This window comes from Pezoporus flaviventris, unplaced genomic scaffold (genome assembly GCF_033815535.1).
Source record: "Pezoporus flaviventris isolate CSIRO_AGI_PZ_B2104156 unplaced genomic scaffold, CSIRO_AGI_Pfla_v1 ptg000030l, whole genome shotgun sequence".
NCBI lineage: Eukaryota > Metazoa > Chordata > Aves > Psittaciformes > Psittacidae > Pezoporus > Pezoporus flaviventris.
Window position 1 is genome coordinate 4,174,859 of NW_026892578.1, and position 15,286 is coordinate 4,190,144.

General features: G+C 45.5%; 1 protein-coding gene across 2 annotated transcripts in view; it reads left to right on the plus strand.

Annotated features, from left to right (window-relative positions):
- Window positions 1–15,286, plus strand: part of GABRG3 (gamma-aminobutyric acid type A receptor subunit gamma3) — a 342,699-nt gene that overhangs the window by 277,340 nt on the left and 50,073 nt on the right. For both annotated transcript variants that reach the window (XM_061459748.1, XM_061459749.1), the window contains exon 6: window positions 904–1,041. In XM_061459748.1, coding sequence (XP_061315732.1) covers window positions 904–1,041 — 138 coding nt within the window. The remainder of the gene's footprint in view (window positions 1–903; window positions 1,042–15,286) is intronic.

The following is a 15,286-nucleotide window of genomic DNA, read 5'->3' on the forward strand; positions in this document are numbered from 1 at the left end:
ATTGTTGTTGTTAGGTTTTTAATTTTCCGTGTAATCTACATCTACTATATTAATTATTAGATGAATAAGAATTTATTGTCTTATGCATTAGAGAACAATCTCGTTTTAACTAGCATGGGCACACTGTTGTGTTCTAGGTGGTCTATTATTACGGTTTAGGCTGTTTGAAGATTTGTTGTTAGAATTCTATTGGAAAATGCCATTCTCTAACAAAAAGGAAATTAAATATTGGCATAAGGATTAATTATGACTACTGAGAGCTAAGTTGATAAATGAAGACTTTCAGAAGTTTTTTCAGCTTTATCAGGTGAACTCATTAAATACCAGAGCCATTTGAAATAATATGATGGCTAACCACTTAAAAAATCCCATAGTAATTAAAATTTTGCTTTTTTGCACTATATTGAGCTCATTTCAGATGTACAGTGGCACGCATCACACTTGAACTATTGTCATGTTTAAAAGCATCTGTCCTTTTCAATTGTTTACGACTTACACTGGCCCTGCCTCCCCCAGCACCCCACTTTTTTTCACATTCTAGCTGTTTGCACAGCTTCTTCAGAGCATACATAAAGTAGTATACGTCTCTGTCTGGACCTCAAATTAGTACAATCAACTGCATCTCTGAAGAGATTTGCTTCTGATAAAACTGATCTGAATTTCTCTCAATTGCAAAAGAAATAATTGTTAAAAATCACAGTTTTGCCAGTATTGTGAATCTATTTTTTCAATTGCCTTATAACTCTTTAGCTGAATTACACAACCAAACTCACTGAGAAAGCATCAGATCAAAAATTCAGGTATTCCCAAATAACTCAATCAGTGAACACATACTGTTTTGCAGTATCTTTTTCTATGTCATGCAATGTATTCATATATATATATATATATATTAATTTCTAGATGGCTACCCTAAAGAGGAAATGATATACAGATGGAGGAAAAACTCTGTGGAGGCTGCTGACCAGAAATCTTGGAGACTCTATCAGTTTGACTTTATGGGTCTCAGAAACACTTCAGAAGTTGTGAAAACCTCTGCAGGTAAGAACGGTACAAACGGTAGGGCTTTTTTTGAAGAAAAAAAAATACATTTCAAAGTATTTGTTCCAACTTTGCTTTCATTCAAGTGCAGTTTGATTTCAATGAGTACCAACATTCATATTAAAACCTCTGAAGTACAGACTTCAAAACTACTGACTTTCTCTAGATTTTTGATATCTTTTTCTGTACTCTTTTAATAATTTCACAAACTGAGGAATAAATGCCAACTTGACATGGCTGTTGTTAAGACACTTGAAGTTACTCTATGCTTCTCATTCTTGAGCTAAGCTTTTTAAACCATTCCTGCACTGAGCTATATGTTTTCACTATACATTAAAGAGAAAGATTTTTGAGCACAGCGGTTGAGTTAGTGAAATTAAACACTTTTTTTTCAATAGTGTCTAATTATTCAGCCACAAGTTTAGTATTTTTCTGAATAGTTCAAAGACATTCTTTATTTCTCAGTTGATAAATGCTTTTGCTACTGACCTTACTAATTGATTGTAGTTAACATCTAATGATGCCTATTTTATTTCTTCAGAAATCTTGCTGTTTCAATAATGGCGACAAAGGGAAAAAGGTATATAAATAGAATGCATTATTTGAACTGTATAAATTATTATAAAATTCAAGCAATTTTTAATACATGACTCTACAGCAAGCTTCATGATCACCATTTGTGAGTCTTCTCCCAGCTGCTGAAGGAATTTCCTAGAAGCAACCTTCTGTTTAACTGGTGGTGAATGTTTGAAAATGTTGTGGGGTTTTTTTTGTTTTTTTTTTCAAAAATGTAAGCAGAGCTGTGTTATTCTTTTGGAAATGCTGTGAATAATAGCAACAACCAAAAAATATTAATCTCTGAAACCACTGCTGTTGCATCATGGTCCACCCACTAACATTAGCAAGATGTTCTTAGGACCGGATAGTAATTTTTGTAATGAAGAGTCACTAAAGCTTTAGTGAGTATTTTGGGCTCACGGTTTAGCAGAACATAATGTTGCAAACAGTGCACATATAAAAGTTCTCTTCTGTTATGGATAAAAATCTTTGTAGTCTGTAAGTTTCTCAGGAATGCAAATTACCCATAGGTTGAACCAGGAGTGGTGGATAACAGTCAAGCACAAGATACCAAATCACTAAAGTATATATGTATGTGGTTTAACCCCAGCTGGCAACTAATCCCCACCTAAGCACTTGCTCAATTCTCAGAGCGGGATGGGGAAGAGAATCAGAAGAGATAAAATGAGAAAACTTGTGTGTTGAGATAAAGACAGTTTAAGAGGTAAAGCAAAAGCCACACACACATGCAAGGCAAAACAAGGAATTCATTCACTGATTCCCATGGGCAGGCAGGTGTTCAGCCATCTCCAGGAAAGTAGGGCTCCATTACACATAACAGTAACTTGGGAATACAAACACCATCACTCTGAATGTTCCCTGCTTCCCTTATTTCCCCAGCTTTGTGTGCTGCTCATGACCACATATGTTATGAAATATTCCTTGGTTCATTTGGGTTCAGCTGTCCTGGCTGTGTTCCCGCCCAACTCCTTGTGCACCTCTAGTCCTCGCTGGTGGGGTGAGAAGCAGAAAAGGCTTTGACTCTGTGTAAGCGCTGCTCAGCAGTAAGAAAACCAGCACAAATCCAAAATACCCTCCCCGCCCCCCGTGCTTGCTACTATAAAGAAAATTAACTCTATCCCAGTCAAACCCATCACAGGAACTCGTTGGAAGGGGTGGTACAAATAGGAGACAAAGCCCTGCTCCCTCTGCTTTGCTCACATCTGGTGTGATGTTTGCATTTGGCATTGTGAGTTTGCATCAAGAGCTGCAAAATACACATGTTGCAGACAGCAGTTGTCCACTAGCAAGAAATGGATTCAAACCCCTAATAATCTTTTGCTTCTGACTTACACCTTTCTGATGATTTATGACAGTATTACTTCTCACTGAATTCTGTGTTCATCCATAACATGAAAGCTGCCACAGCTTTACTTACCTGTGTCTACTTCTGGGATGCCTTTTTAAACTCAATTTCAGCAGTGTTCTGGCTATGATGAAAAGAAGTCACACTGACCACAGAGCAACATCCTGCTGTTTTTCCAGCATTTCTCTAAGTCCTTTCTTGGTAGTAATTCTAACCATAAAATTACTAGATTTAGCACTCAGCAGAGTTCTGCTATACTTTCAGCCTTTCCAAACCTTTTTCAGACGTCTAAATAACCTTTATGTTAATCTAGGGCAATTTCAGAGGTACACAAGTAGGAAGCCAGCTGTCACAAGGAGTGCATTTCTGAAATCTGAGCAAGATGAGAAACGTTGTTGTCTCTTGCCTTGCAGCAGCAGTACCTTATAGCATTGCCAGAGAGGTGTGCTTTACTCTTGCAAGAAAAGTATCCTCTTTTACAAATTCTGGCAGGGAGAGAATATTTTCATTGCCATCTGGAAGAGGTATTCACTTTTTCTTCAGGATTATTTTTTTTTAACTTCATGCTAAGGTACAAACTCAACCAGATAAACATCTACTGCATATGGTGATTACAGGGAATACATGGCAGAAATCACTGTGCCAGTGCTGTGGTCATGAGCCTTTATCTTACACCCTAAGTAAGCTCTCACTGACAGGTGATATCAAACTAATTCACAAGTACTGAAGAATTCCCTTGTTGCCATCTGGCAAGGTAGTCAGATAATATAGCAAGAGCACTGTCTTGCTGCAATGTCATATAAGGCTGACAAAAATAATTAAAAGTAGCAAAAAAAAAAAAAAAAAGGATAAATTGCATTTAAGGAGAAAATCTTTAAATTTTAAAAACTGCAAATCTGCCAATAGAAGGGTGACCAGGAAAACAGGAGAGAGGGAGAACATCATCTTTAAATGTACTCTGGGTGCATTTGCACTAAAATTGAGGTTTCCAAGTCCCAGACTTCCCAAGTACACCTGGGGAGAGTAAAAAAAAAAAACCCAACAAAAAACCAAGACCCACCAAAACCCAAGAAACCATGCAGCTAGATAAACACAAGGACCTTGTAGTTACTGATTCTAATTTCCATTTACTTGAAAACTTCTTTGCATTATACAAAAAATCATATTTTTTTCCTCCTCATATGCCTTTAGCCTGGGAGATTTTTGCAGTCCAAAGGAGCCTCTTCATACATAAGTTCAAGATAATTAATAAGAAATAGAAAATATCATAAAAGTGCCCCTTTTAAAAACTTTAATAATTTCAACTTAAATATACCAGAGAGAAAGTACCATTTCATACATTCTGAATAACCCCCAAACATAAATACCCAAACCTAATAAATACCCATAACTAATGTCATAAAAAGGTACATCTTTGCATACATACAGTGGATGGGTAATGATTAGTGAAGTTGGCCTGTCATGTGACTAGGGACCAGGTTAGGAAAGCTAAGGCTCAGTTAGAATTAAACTTAGCTAGAGGTATCAAAGATAACAGGAAGGGGTTCTACAGGTACATAGCAAATAAAAAACAGACTAGGGAGAATGTAGGCCCCCTCAAGAAGCTCTCAGGAGAACTGGCTACACAGGATTTGGAGAAGGCTGAGGTTCTGAATGACTTCTTCGCCTCAGTCTTCACTGGCAAAGGCTCTGACCAAACCACCCAAGTCTTGGAAGGCAGATGCAGGGACTGTGAGAATGAAGACCTTGAGCCCACTGTAGGAGAGGAACTGGTTCGAGACCATCTTAAAAATCTGAACGTGCACAGGTCTGTGGGTCCTGATGAGATCCATCCGCGGGTCCTGAAGGAGCTGGCAAATGAAGTTGCGAAGCCGCTGGCCATCATATTTGAGAAATCGTGGCAGTCAGGTGAAGTTCCCGATGACTGGAAAAAGGGAAATATAACCCCCATTTTCAAGAAGGGGAAAATGGATGACCCAGGGAATTACAGACCAGTCAGTCTCACCTCTGTGCCTGGCAAAATCTTGGAGCAGATTCTCCTGGAAGGCATGCTAAGGCACATGAAAAACAACAAGGTGCTTGGTGACAGCCAGCATGGCTTCACTAAGGGGAAATCCTGCCTGACCAATTTGGTGGCCTTCTATGATGGGGCTACAGAACTGATGGACAGGGATAGAGCAGTTGATGTCATCTACCTGGACTTGTGTAAAGTGTTCGACACTGTCCCACACGACATCCTTGTCTCTAAATTGGAGAGACATCAATTTGATGGATGGACTGCTCGGTGGATAAAGAGCTGGCTGGATGGCCACACGCAAAGAGTTGTGGTCAATGGCTCAATGTCCAGCTGGAGACCAGTAACGAGTGGTGTCCCTCAGGGATCGGTGTTGGGACCGGTCTTGTTCAACATCTTTGTCGCTGACATGGACAGTGGGATTGAGTGCGCCCTCAGCAAGTTTGCCGATGACACCAAGCTGTGTGGTTGATACCCTGGAGGGATAGGAATGCCATCCAGGGGGACCTCCTTGACACACTTGTGAGGTGGGCTGATACCAAGCTCATGAAGTTTAACCATGCCAAGTGTAAGGTCCTACACCTGGGTCGGAGCAATCTCAGGCACAGCTACAGGTTGGGCAGAGAAGAGATTCAGAGCAGCCCTGCGGAGAAGGACTTGGGAGTGTTGTTGTATGAGAAAAATGAACGTGAGCCGGCAGTGTGCGCTTGCAGCCAAGAAAGCCAACCGTATCCTGGGCTGCATGAAAAGGAGCGTGACCAGCAGGTCGAAGGAGGTGATCCTGCCCCTCTACTCTGCTCTTGTGAGACCTCACCTGGAGTATTGTGTGCAGTTCTGGTGTCCTCAACATAAAAAGGACACGGAACTGTTGGAACAAGTCCAGAGGAGGGCCACGAGGATGATCAGGGGGCTGGAGCACCTCCCGTATGAAGACAGGCTGAGAAAGTTGGGGCTGTTCAGCCTGGAGAAGAGAAGGCTGCATGGAGACCTCATAGCAGCCTTCCAGTATCTGAAGGGGGCCTATAGGGGTGCTGGAGAGGGACTCTTCATTAGGGACTGTAGTGATAGGACAAGGGGTAATGGGTTAAAACTTAAACAGGGGAAGTTTAGATTGGATATAAGGAGGAAATTCTTTCCTGTTAGGGTGGTGAGGCACTGGAATGGGTTGCCCAGGGAGGTTGTGAATGCTCCATCCCTGGCAGTGGTCAAGACCAGGTTGGACAAGGCCTTGGGTGATATGATTTAGCAGGGGGGCTTGGAACTAGATGATCTTAAGGTCCTTTCCAACCCTATTGATTCTATGATTTCTAACTTGTGCTTTGTAGTTTGAAATTGCTGTTTCATCAGCTTACATGATGCTCTCAGCCTTATTTCAAAGGGCTGCAAAGCAAGGTTAGTATCTGTAGCCTCATATTCAGATAAAGCTCTTTGTACAATGCTAATAGCAACACCATTTAAAGTCCATACTCTTGCAGAGGATTTGGTAAATGCAAGTGAAGAAAACTACAGTAGAACAAAAATAAGAAAGTTTGTCTTTTAAGAAGATGCGAAGACCTACAAAAAATAGCTATTGGCAGAAGATGGAAGGAATAGACATGCATTACAGGGAGGCTAAATTTCACTGGGAGAACCCCCATCGAGTCAAGGGATGAATCAGGTGGAGTCAGGCATTAGCCAATGCTCCTTAATTTTGTCATAAGACCAGCACACTCCCAGAGATTTACCCAGAGGGGAAGATGCACATGTGCTTAGCTCTTCTAGTTGGCAAAGAACAACTGGCTTGAGAAACCGTTTCAAAATTGGCATCTGCTTCCTTTTTGCTGTTAAGTGTTTTCACTTAGCTATAGGTACAGAGGGCCCACAAGATCCCACACAAGGTGCGCACAGCTCTCCAGCTATCACCCCAGAGGTCCATGCTGATGAGACAGGACCTCCAACCAGTACAGACATTGGGTTCACAAGGCAAAGCCAGGGTTGGCCACAGGAAGCTAAGCCCCTCAGCTTGGGAAACGTGGTTGCAAGAAAAGTGGCAGAGAAGGATGGTCACAAGCTAATCAGGGTAACTGGAGTCTGTTGGTGCACTCACTGCCCGAACAGTGAGTGGAAGACAATGCACAATATGCTATAGCTGCTGAATGTGGTTGTGTCTGTGCATGTTTGGTTTTGATGACCTGATTCAGTCGCACCCTCTCCTGCACCAAATAACTGATCTGAAGACAATTATTTAATGAATGTTCATGCGATCTTGGGGTTCTAAAGTAATTGACATTTTCTAATGTCCCTTTGAGTCCTAATGGCACATCAGAGAGTGCTTGTTATCTGTGTGTTCTTCCCAGGAAAAATGTGGGGAGTTTAATTATTTTTTCCTGAAGTAACAATTTCAGTGGGATCCAGCATACACTGCCTCAGCCAGCTGTGCTGCAGACTGTCCTTAATCAGATGGCATCCTGAAGCAGACAAGTGGAGACTCAGATAACCGCACCATGTCATTTGAAATCAGTGCTTATTTTTGCCTACCTGGCATTGCAGGAGCTTTGCCCCTATCAGCAAGGGTGTATCACAGTCGCTTTAATGGTTAGCCTTTGACTTATAGCCCTCAGCAAACATATACTCTCGCTTCCCATGATTCCAGACAGTGTCCCCTCCTCTTCCAAATACTGTCTCCTTGTCCCCTTATCCTGTCCTCCCTGACTCTTATGAGTGCAGAAGGGGAGTGTCGTGGTTTAAACCCAGTCAGGTAACTTGTTCACTCACTCCCAGTGAGTGGTGCCGAGCTGACAACAATCGAGGTCAGTGTCCGTCTTCCCCCCCCCGCCCCCGCACCGGGGCTCTCCCCTTCCCCGCTCCCGGAGGAACGGGGAGGAGGATCGAGAGAGTGCAACTCCATGGGTTGAGACAAGAACAGTCCAGCAACAAATCACCACCGCTACTATCAGCTAAAACAATGATAAGGGAAAATAACAAGGGAAGAGAATACGATACCACCGGCCAAGAAAGCGAGTTCCCGTGTCCTTCCGGGTAACTCCCAGTTACCCGTCACCCCGGGCATGACGTGCTGTGGTATGGAATACCTCCCCGGCTTGCCCGGGTCAGGCGCCCCGTCCCTGCTTCCTCACAGCTTCCCCTCCTCCCTGGCAGAGCATGAGCCTCACAGAGTCCTTGGTCAGGGTAAACATCACTTAGCAACAACCGAAAACATCGGCTTCACCAACACCGCTCTCAAGCCGGAAGCCAAAACACAGCACTGCACCAGCCAACACAAAGGAAAAACATGACTGCCACTGCCGAACCCAGGACATTATCCACCCCTTATTCCATACCATTCACGTCGTGCTCAGATCCCACATTTTCAATATACCATCGCTCTCGCACATATATACATCCATATACATACAGACCAAGAGGAAAAGATCATTTTTCTTAGTGCATGGACCAATCCCTATAATGCTGCCGAGTCCATTCGGTCCATGATGTTCAAAGTGCATTCTCTGTTGGGATGATGGCTGGAGGGAAGTCAGAGCCAGTCGCTGGTGACCTGGAGACATCTAGTTGATGGGCTATAAAAGCATTACACGGCAGGCAACAGCATACAATTGAGATCACTGGCTGTTTTCCCCTAAAATCAAATCCCCTTGAGGTATACATCGGACTTCCCCATCTTCCCGCATTACCCACCAAGTATATCCAGGTCCCTGAGCAAAAGCAATCCCACGAGTGGGTTTGCCTTTACCTGAAGCAGGAATAACCCAGACTGTCTTCCCCAGCAAATTCTTCATATGCACCACGGGAACTTTGTCCCCCTCTACAATATGTAAAAGTTCTGACTGGGCTGGGCCGGCCCTGTTGGCAGATCCTCTGGTGTTGACCAACCAGGTGGCCTTTGGTAAATGTGTATCCCAGTGCTTGAAAGTTCCCCCACCCATTGCTCTCAGTGTAGTTTTTAACAGCCCATTGTACCGTTCGATTTTCCCAGAGGCTGGTGCATGATAGGGGATGTGATATACCCACTCAATGCCATGCTCTTTGGCCCAAATATCTATAAGGTTATTCCGGAAATGAGTCCCATTGTCTGACTCAATTCTCTCTGGGGTGCCGTGTCGCCACAAAATCTGTTTCTCAAGGCCCAGGATAGTGTTCCGGGCAGTGGCATGGGGCACAGCGTATGTTTCCAGCCACCCGGTGGTTGCTTCCACCATGGTAAGCACATGGCGCTTGCCTTGGTGGGTTGGTGGCAGTGTGATATAGTCAATCTGCCAGGCCTCCCCATATTTATACTTCAACCATGGTCCTCCATACCAGAGAGGCTTTAACCGCTTGGCTTGTTTAATTGCAGCACATGTTTCACGCTCATGAATAACCTGGGCAATAGTGTCCATTGTTAAGTTCACCCCTCGGTCACGGGCCCATCTATATGTTGCATCTCTGCCCTGATGGCCTGAAGTGTCATGGGCCCACCGGGGCAAAAATAATTCACCTTTATGTTGCCAATCTAAGTCCATCTGAGCCACTTCAATCTTAGCCGCTTTATCCACTTGTTGGTTGTTCTGGTGTTCCTCAGTGGCCCGACTCTTGGGTACATGGGCATCTACATGACGTACCTTCACCACCAGGTTGTGCACCCTGGCAGCAATATCTTTCCACAGTGCAGCAGCCCAGATGGGTTTACCTCTGCGTTGCCAGTTGCTCTGCTTCCATTGCTTCAACCACCCCCACAGGGCATTTGCCACCATCCATGAGTCAGTATAGAGGTAAAGTACTGGCCACTTTTCTCATTCAGCAATGTCCAGGGCCAGCTGGACGGCTTTCACCTCGGCAAATTGACTCGATTCACCCTCTCCTTTAGCAGTTTCTGCAACTTGTCGTCCAGGACTCCATACAGCTGCCTTCCATCTCCGATGCTTTCCCACAATACGGCAAGAGCCATCAGTAAACAAGGCATACTGCTTTTCACTTTCTGACAGTTTATTACATGGTGGGGCCTCTTCAGCGCGCACCACCTCCTCCTCTGGTGACATTCCGAAATCTTTGCCCTCTGGCCAGTCCATGATGACTTCTAGAATGCCTGGACGACTGAGATTTCCTATTCAAGTTCGTTGTGTAATTAGTGCAGCCCATTTACTCCATGTAGCATCAGTTGCATGGTGTGTAGAGGAGACCCTGCCTTTGAACATCCAGCCCAGCACGGGCAGCCGGGGTGCCAGGAGGAGCTGTGCTTCAGTGCCAATCACTTCCGAAGCAGCTCGAACCCCTTCATAGGCTGCCAGTATCTCTTTCTCAGTTGGGGTATAGCTGGCCTCAGATCCTTTATATCCCCGACTCCAAAAGCCGAGGGATCGACCTCGAGTCTCCCCTGGAGCTTTCTGCCAGAGGCTCCAGGTAGGGCCGTTCTCCCCAGCTGCAGTGTACAGTACATTTTTTACATCTGGCCCGGTCCGGACTGGTCCAAGGGCTACTGCATGAACTATCTCGCGTTTAATTTGCTCAAAGGCTTGTTGCTGCTCAGGGCCCCATTTAAAATCATTCTTCTTCCGGGTCACATGATAGAGAGGGCTTGCAATCGAACTGTAATTTGGGATGTGCATTCTCCAGAACCCCACTGCACCCAAGAAAGCTTGCGTTTCTTTCTTATTAGTTGGTGGAGACATTGCTGTTATCTTGTTGATCACATCTGTGGGGATCTGTCTACGTCCATCTTGCCATTTTATTCCCAAAAATTGAATCTCCTGTGCAGGTCCCTTGACCTTACTCCGTTTTATGGCAAAACCGGCTTTCAGCAGGATTTGGATTATTTTCCTCCCTTTCTCAAAGACTTCTTCCGCTGTATCGCCCCACACGATAATGTCATCAATGTATTGCAGGTGTTCTGGAGCTTGCCCCTGTTCCAGTGCAGTCTGGATCAGTCCGTGGCAAATGGTAGGGCTGTGTTTCCACCCCTGGGGCAGTCGGTTCCAAGTGAACTGGACACCCCTCCAAGTAAAAGCAAACTGTGGCCTGCACTCTGCTGCCAAAGGAATTGAGAAAAATGCATTGGCAATATCAATCGTGGCATACCACTTGGCTGCCTTTGACTCTAGTTCATACTGAAGTTCTAGCATGTCCAGTACGGCAGCCCTCAATGGTGGTGTGACTTCATTCAGGCCACGATAGTCTACTGTTAGTCTCCATTCTCCATTAGACTTTCGCACTGGCCATATGGGGATATTGAAGGGTGAGCGGGTCCTGCTGATCACCCCCTGACTCTCCAGTCTACGAATCAGCTGATGGATGGGAATCAGGGAGTCTCGGTTGGTGCGATATTGCCGCCGGTGCACTGTTGTGGTCGCAATTGGCACTTGTTGTTCTTCAACTTTCAGCAACCCCACAGCAGAGGGATCTTCTGAGAGACCAGGCAAGGTGGACAGCTGCTCAATTTCCTCAGTCTCCAAAGCAGCAATACCAAAAGCCCACCGGTACCCTTTTGGGTCTTTGAAGTACCCTCTCTTGAGGTAGTCTATGCCGAGAATGCATGGAGCCTCTGGACCAGTCACAATAGGGTGCTTTTGCCATTCCCTCCCAGTCAGGCTGGTTTCAGCCTCCAGCACAGTCAACTCTTGGGATCCTCCTGTTACTCCAGAAATATAGATGGGTTCCACCCCTTGACAGCTTGATGGCATCAGGGTACACTGTGCACCGGTATCTACTAGAGCCTTATACTTCTGTGGGACTGATGTGCCAGGCCATCTGATCCACACAGTCCAGTAAATCCGATTGTCCCCTACCTCCACCTGGCTGGAGGCAGGGCCCCTCTAATGGTCGTCACAGCACTGGACACTTAAGTCGTGTTGAAGGGGATTATTCTTCATTATCACAGGAGCTGGAGTAAAATCAGCTCTTCCACTCCATCTGGGAAACTGCTCACCAGAGACTGAAGCCGTAGCTCTCATGGGACGATCAGTCTTGGCCCTTGCTCCCCTCTTCAGTTCACTCACCCGTTCCTCCAAAGCTGAAGTAGGTTTTCCATCCCACTTTGTCATGTCTTCTCCGTGATCCAGCAGGTAAAACCATAGGGTACCCCGTGGCTTATACCTTCTGTATCTCCTCTCTTGAACAATAGGACGCCTTTTGTTAATAGCTGAGACGTGTGTTGGTACACGTGAGGAGCTGGATAAATCAGATACATCGTCCCTCAATTTGTCGAGGTCCTGGGACAGTTTTTTCACAGCTGAGATGATGGAAGGGGTGAGATTGTCTTCGAACTCTCAGAGTTTATGAACCATTTCATCCACTGTTAGTGGTACTATGTCATTCCAGGTCACTGTTGCCAATGAATGGGCATATGATGACGGTGCATTCCGTGTAAGTTTTCGCCACATGGGTCGTGTACATTCAACTTCATCTGGATCTATAGGTATATCCCTGTTATTCGGCTTGATGTGATAGATCATCTCTACGATGGCTGATTCCCTCAGAGACTGGATGCCTTCGTCTATAGTAGTCCACTTGGCCGAACGACTCGTAGCATCGTCCTTGTACGGAAACCTTTCTTTCACAGCTGCCAAGAGCCTCCTCCAAAGGCTGAGGGACTTTTTCTCTCTTGCAATTGCTTTGTCAATTTCCCCTTCTCTAGCAAGTGATCCCAGCTGCTTGGCTTCTGTACCTTCTAGTTCGTGACCATCGGCCCCATTGTCCCAGCATTGGAGTAACCAGGTGATGATGTGCTCCCCTGGTTGACGGGTAAAATCTTTTGGCATATTCCGCAGCTCGGTTGAGGTCGAGAAGTTACCTCTTCCTCTTCTTCTTCGTCATGTGATGATGACTCCTGATCAGATTCTGGACCGGGTGGTGAATTCATTGGTTCTTCATCTCGCTTCACCCTTTTTGCCTCCTTTTTGCTTGTTCTCTTGCCTACAGGGACAACTGATATTGGTACGAATTGGTCCTCTGGTTTGGCTGCAGTGATTATCACTGTGGTTTGAGTAGCGACTGTATTTGTTGCTGGGGGTGGTGTAGCTACTGTGCTTGGAGCTGGGGTAACCGCGCTGTCTGTTGCAGTTGAAGTTTGAGCAGCTGCTGTACTTGCCACTGGGGTAGCTGCGCAGTTCATTGCAGCCAAAGTTTGAGTAGCGACTGTCCCTTTGCCCTCAAATCCGCCGACATTCTTTTCCTTTTGAAGGTGCTGGATAGTGTTGAACAAGGCCCTGTAAGCATAGGCCAAGCCCCAGCACGTTGCCGTGATTTGTCCATCTCTGGTATGGCCAGAATGACCACACACCTCATTTAAGTGTTTTACTAATTCTTCTGGATTTTGCAGTTGTTCGGTAGTGAAATTCCAAAGTACTGGAGGGGCCCACTGACCTAGATACTTGCCCATACTATCCCACACACCCTGCCACTCATGGCTGTCCAGCCTCTGGGAAAATCTCTTGGTCCTCCTACATCGTCGTTTGACCCCAGACAAGACCCAAACCTGAATCTGCTTAACTCTTGAAATCAGTAGTGGGCAAAACACACTCTGTATGCGTGTTAGCATGGTGATTCCCATCACCATCAGCAAACAAGTCTCAGCAGCATTAAAAGGCCATTCAAAAAATTCAAAACTCTCAAATGTAAATGGTCTGGGGGGACGACTAGGAGGGTAAAAGGATGTCTCCTTCACAGGTTGAGCACCTGAGAAGGAGAAAAAAGATGTGTAATTGCTAAGCACCTCCATCATATACCTCCCAAAGTATAAAGGTGGTGACCACACTGGGAACATAAGCCAGATCAGTTTCATGATCAATGATTCTATTGTATTACAAGTCATTACCATAAAGTACAATGGGATAAAAACCTTAGCCCAAGCCCCACACTTGAAAAACACTAATACAGCCAATACCGGATGGACGTAAGATATGATATACTGAAACTGTGAGATCAAGAGGAACAACCTTGAGAGCCAATAAATCAGCATTGTGACGAGTGACTATCAATTCAGTCAGATCTGTTCTTATCTCAACCCCTCGTGCCCCACGTTGGGCGCCAAAAAGAACTGTCGTGGTTTAAACCCAGTCAGGTAACTTGTTCACTCACTCCCAGTGAGTGGTGCCGTGCTGACAACAATCGAGGTCCGTGTCCGTCTCCCCCCCCCACCCCCCCCCCCCCCCCCCGCACCGGGGCTCTCCCCTTCCCCGCTCCCGGAGGAACGGGGAGGAGGATCGAGAGAGTGCAACTCCTACGGGTTGAGACAAGAACAGTCCAGCAACAAATCACCACCGCTACTATCAGCTAAAACAATGATAAGGGAAAATAACAAGGGAAGAGAATACGATACCACCGGCCAAGAAAACGAGTTCCACCCGGAAGCCCGTGTCCTTCCGGGTAACTCCCAGTTACCCCCCACCCCGGGCATGACGTGCTGTGGTATGGAATACCTCCCCGGCTTGCCCGGGTCAGGCGCCCCGTCCCTGCTTCCTCACAGCTTCCCCTCCTCCCTGGCAGAGCATGAGCCTCACAGAGTCCTTGGTCAGGGTAAACATCACTTAGCAACAACCGAAAACATCGGCTTCACCAACACCGCTCTCAAGCCGGAAGCCAAAACACAGCACTGCACCAGCCAACACAAAGGAAAAACATGACTGCCACTGCCGAGCCCAGGACATGCAGAAAAAGATTTTTCTTTTTACTGGCATGAATGGAGGAGCAGCTGGATTCCAGCATCTCAGAACCTTCTTTCCTCTAATGCCAGACAGTATCTTCTGTGTGTCTGGCATTTGTGTGAGGAAAAAAAGACTGTCTAACACTGCCCAAAGAGGCTGGACAGAAAAGGTTTCGGTGTGAGAATTCTCCATTGCTCTGCTCTCTGGCTTTTCAGTTCCTACACACCTCCCCCAGGCTTTAAACACTTCCAGATACAATCCATTCTCACAGTTGTTGAGTCTTGCTTTGTACCAGGTAGATGTAATCATCCTTGTAGCTGTCCTTAGGTTCTTGAAATTCGCAGTCTGAATTCTAGACCTTGGAAACCTACAAACCATGCTTGCATTTGCTTCCAAGGTTCATTAAACGAGGTTTGGGGTTTCTGTCATATAGAAGGAAATCCTAAGAAGTTAAGGACCAAGCTAAAATCAGGTGTTGCTACAATCCTGTGTTGAATCTTGAAGCTGATTATGTTCATTTTTATAGGTGGTAGACAGAGCCATACAAGGACAGTTTGATGCCCGAGGTGCCACCTTTCACCAGAATCCGCTGCTCCATCACACTCCTTTCTGCTTTCTCACCTTACCTAGGCAAATGCATACAAATTCTCAGAGTCCTTGAGCATCTTCTGCCCGCGTTGGCCCTCATCCCCA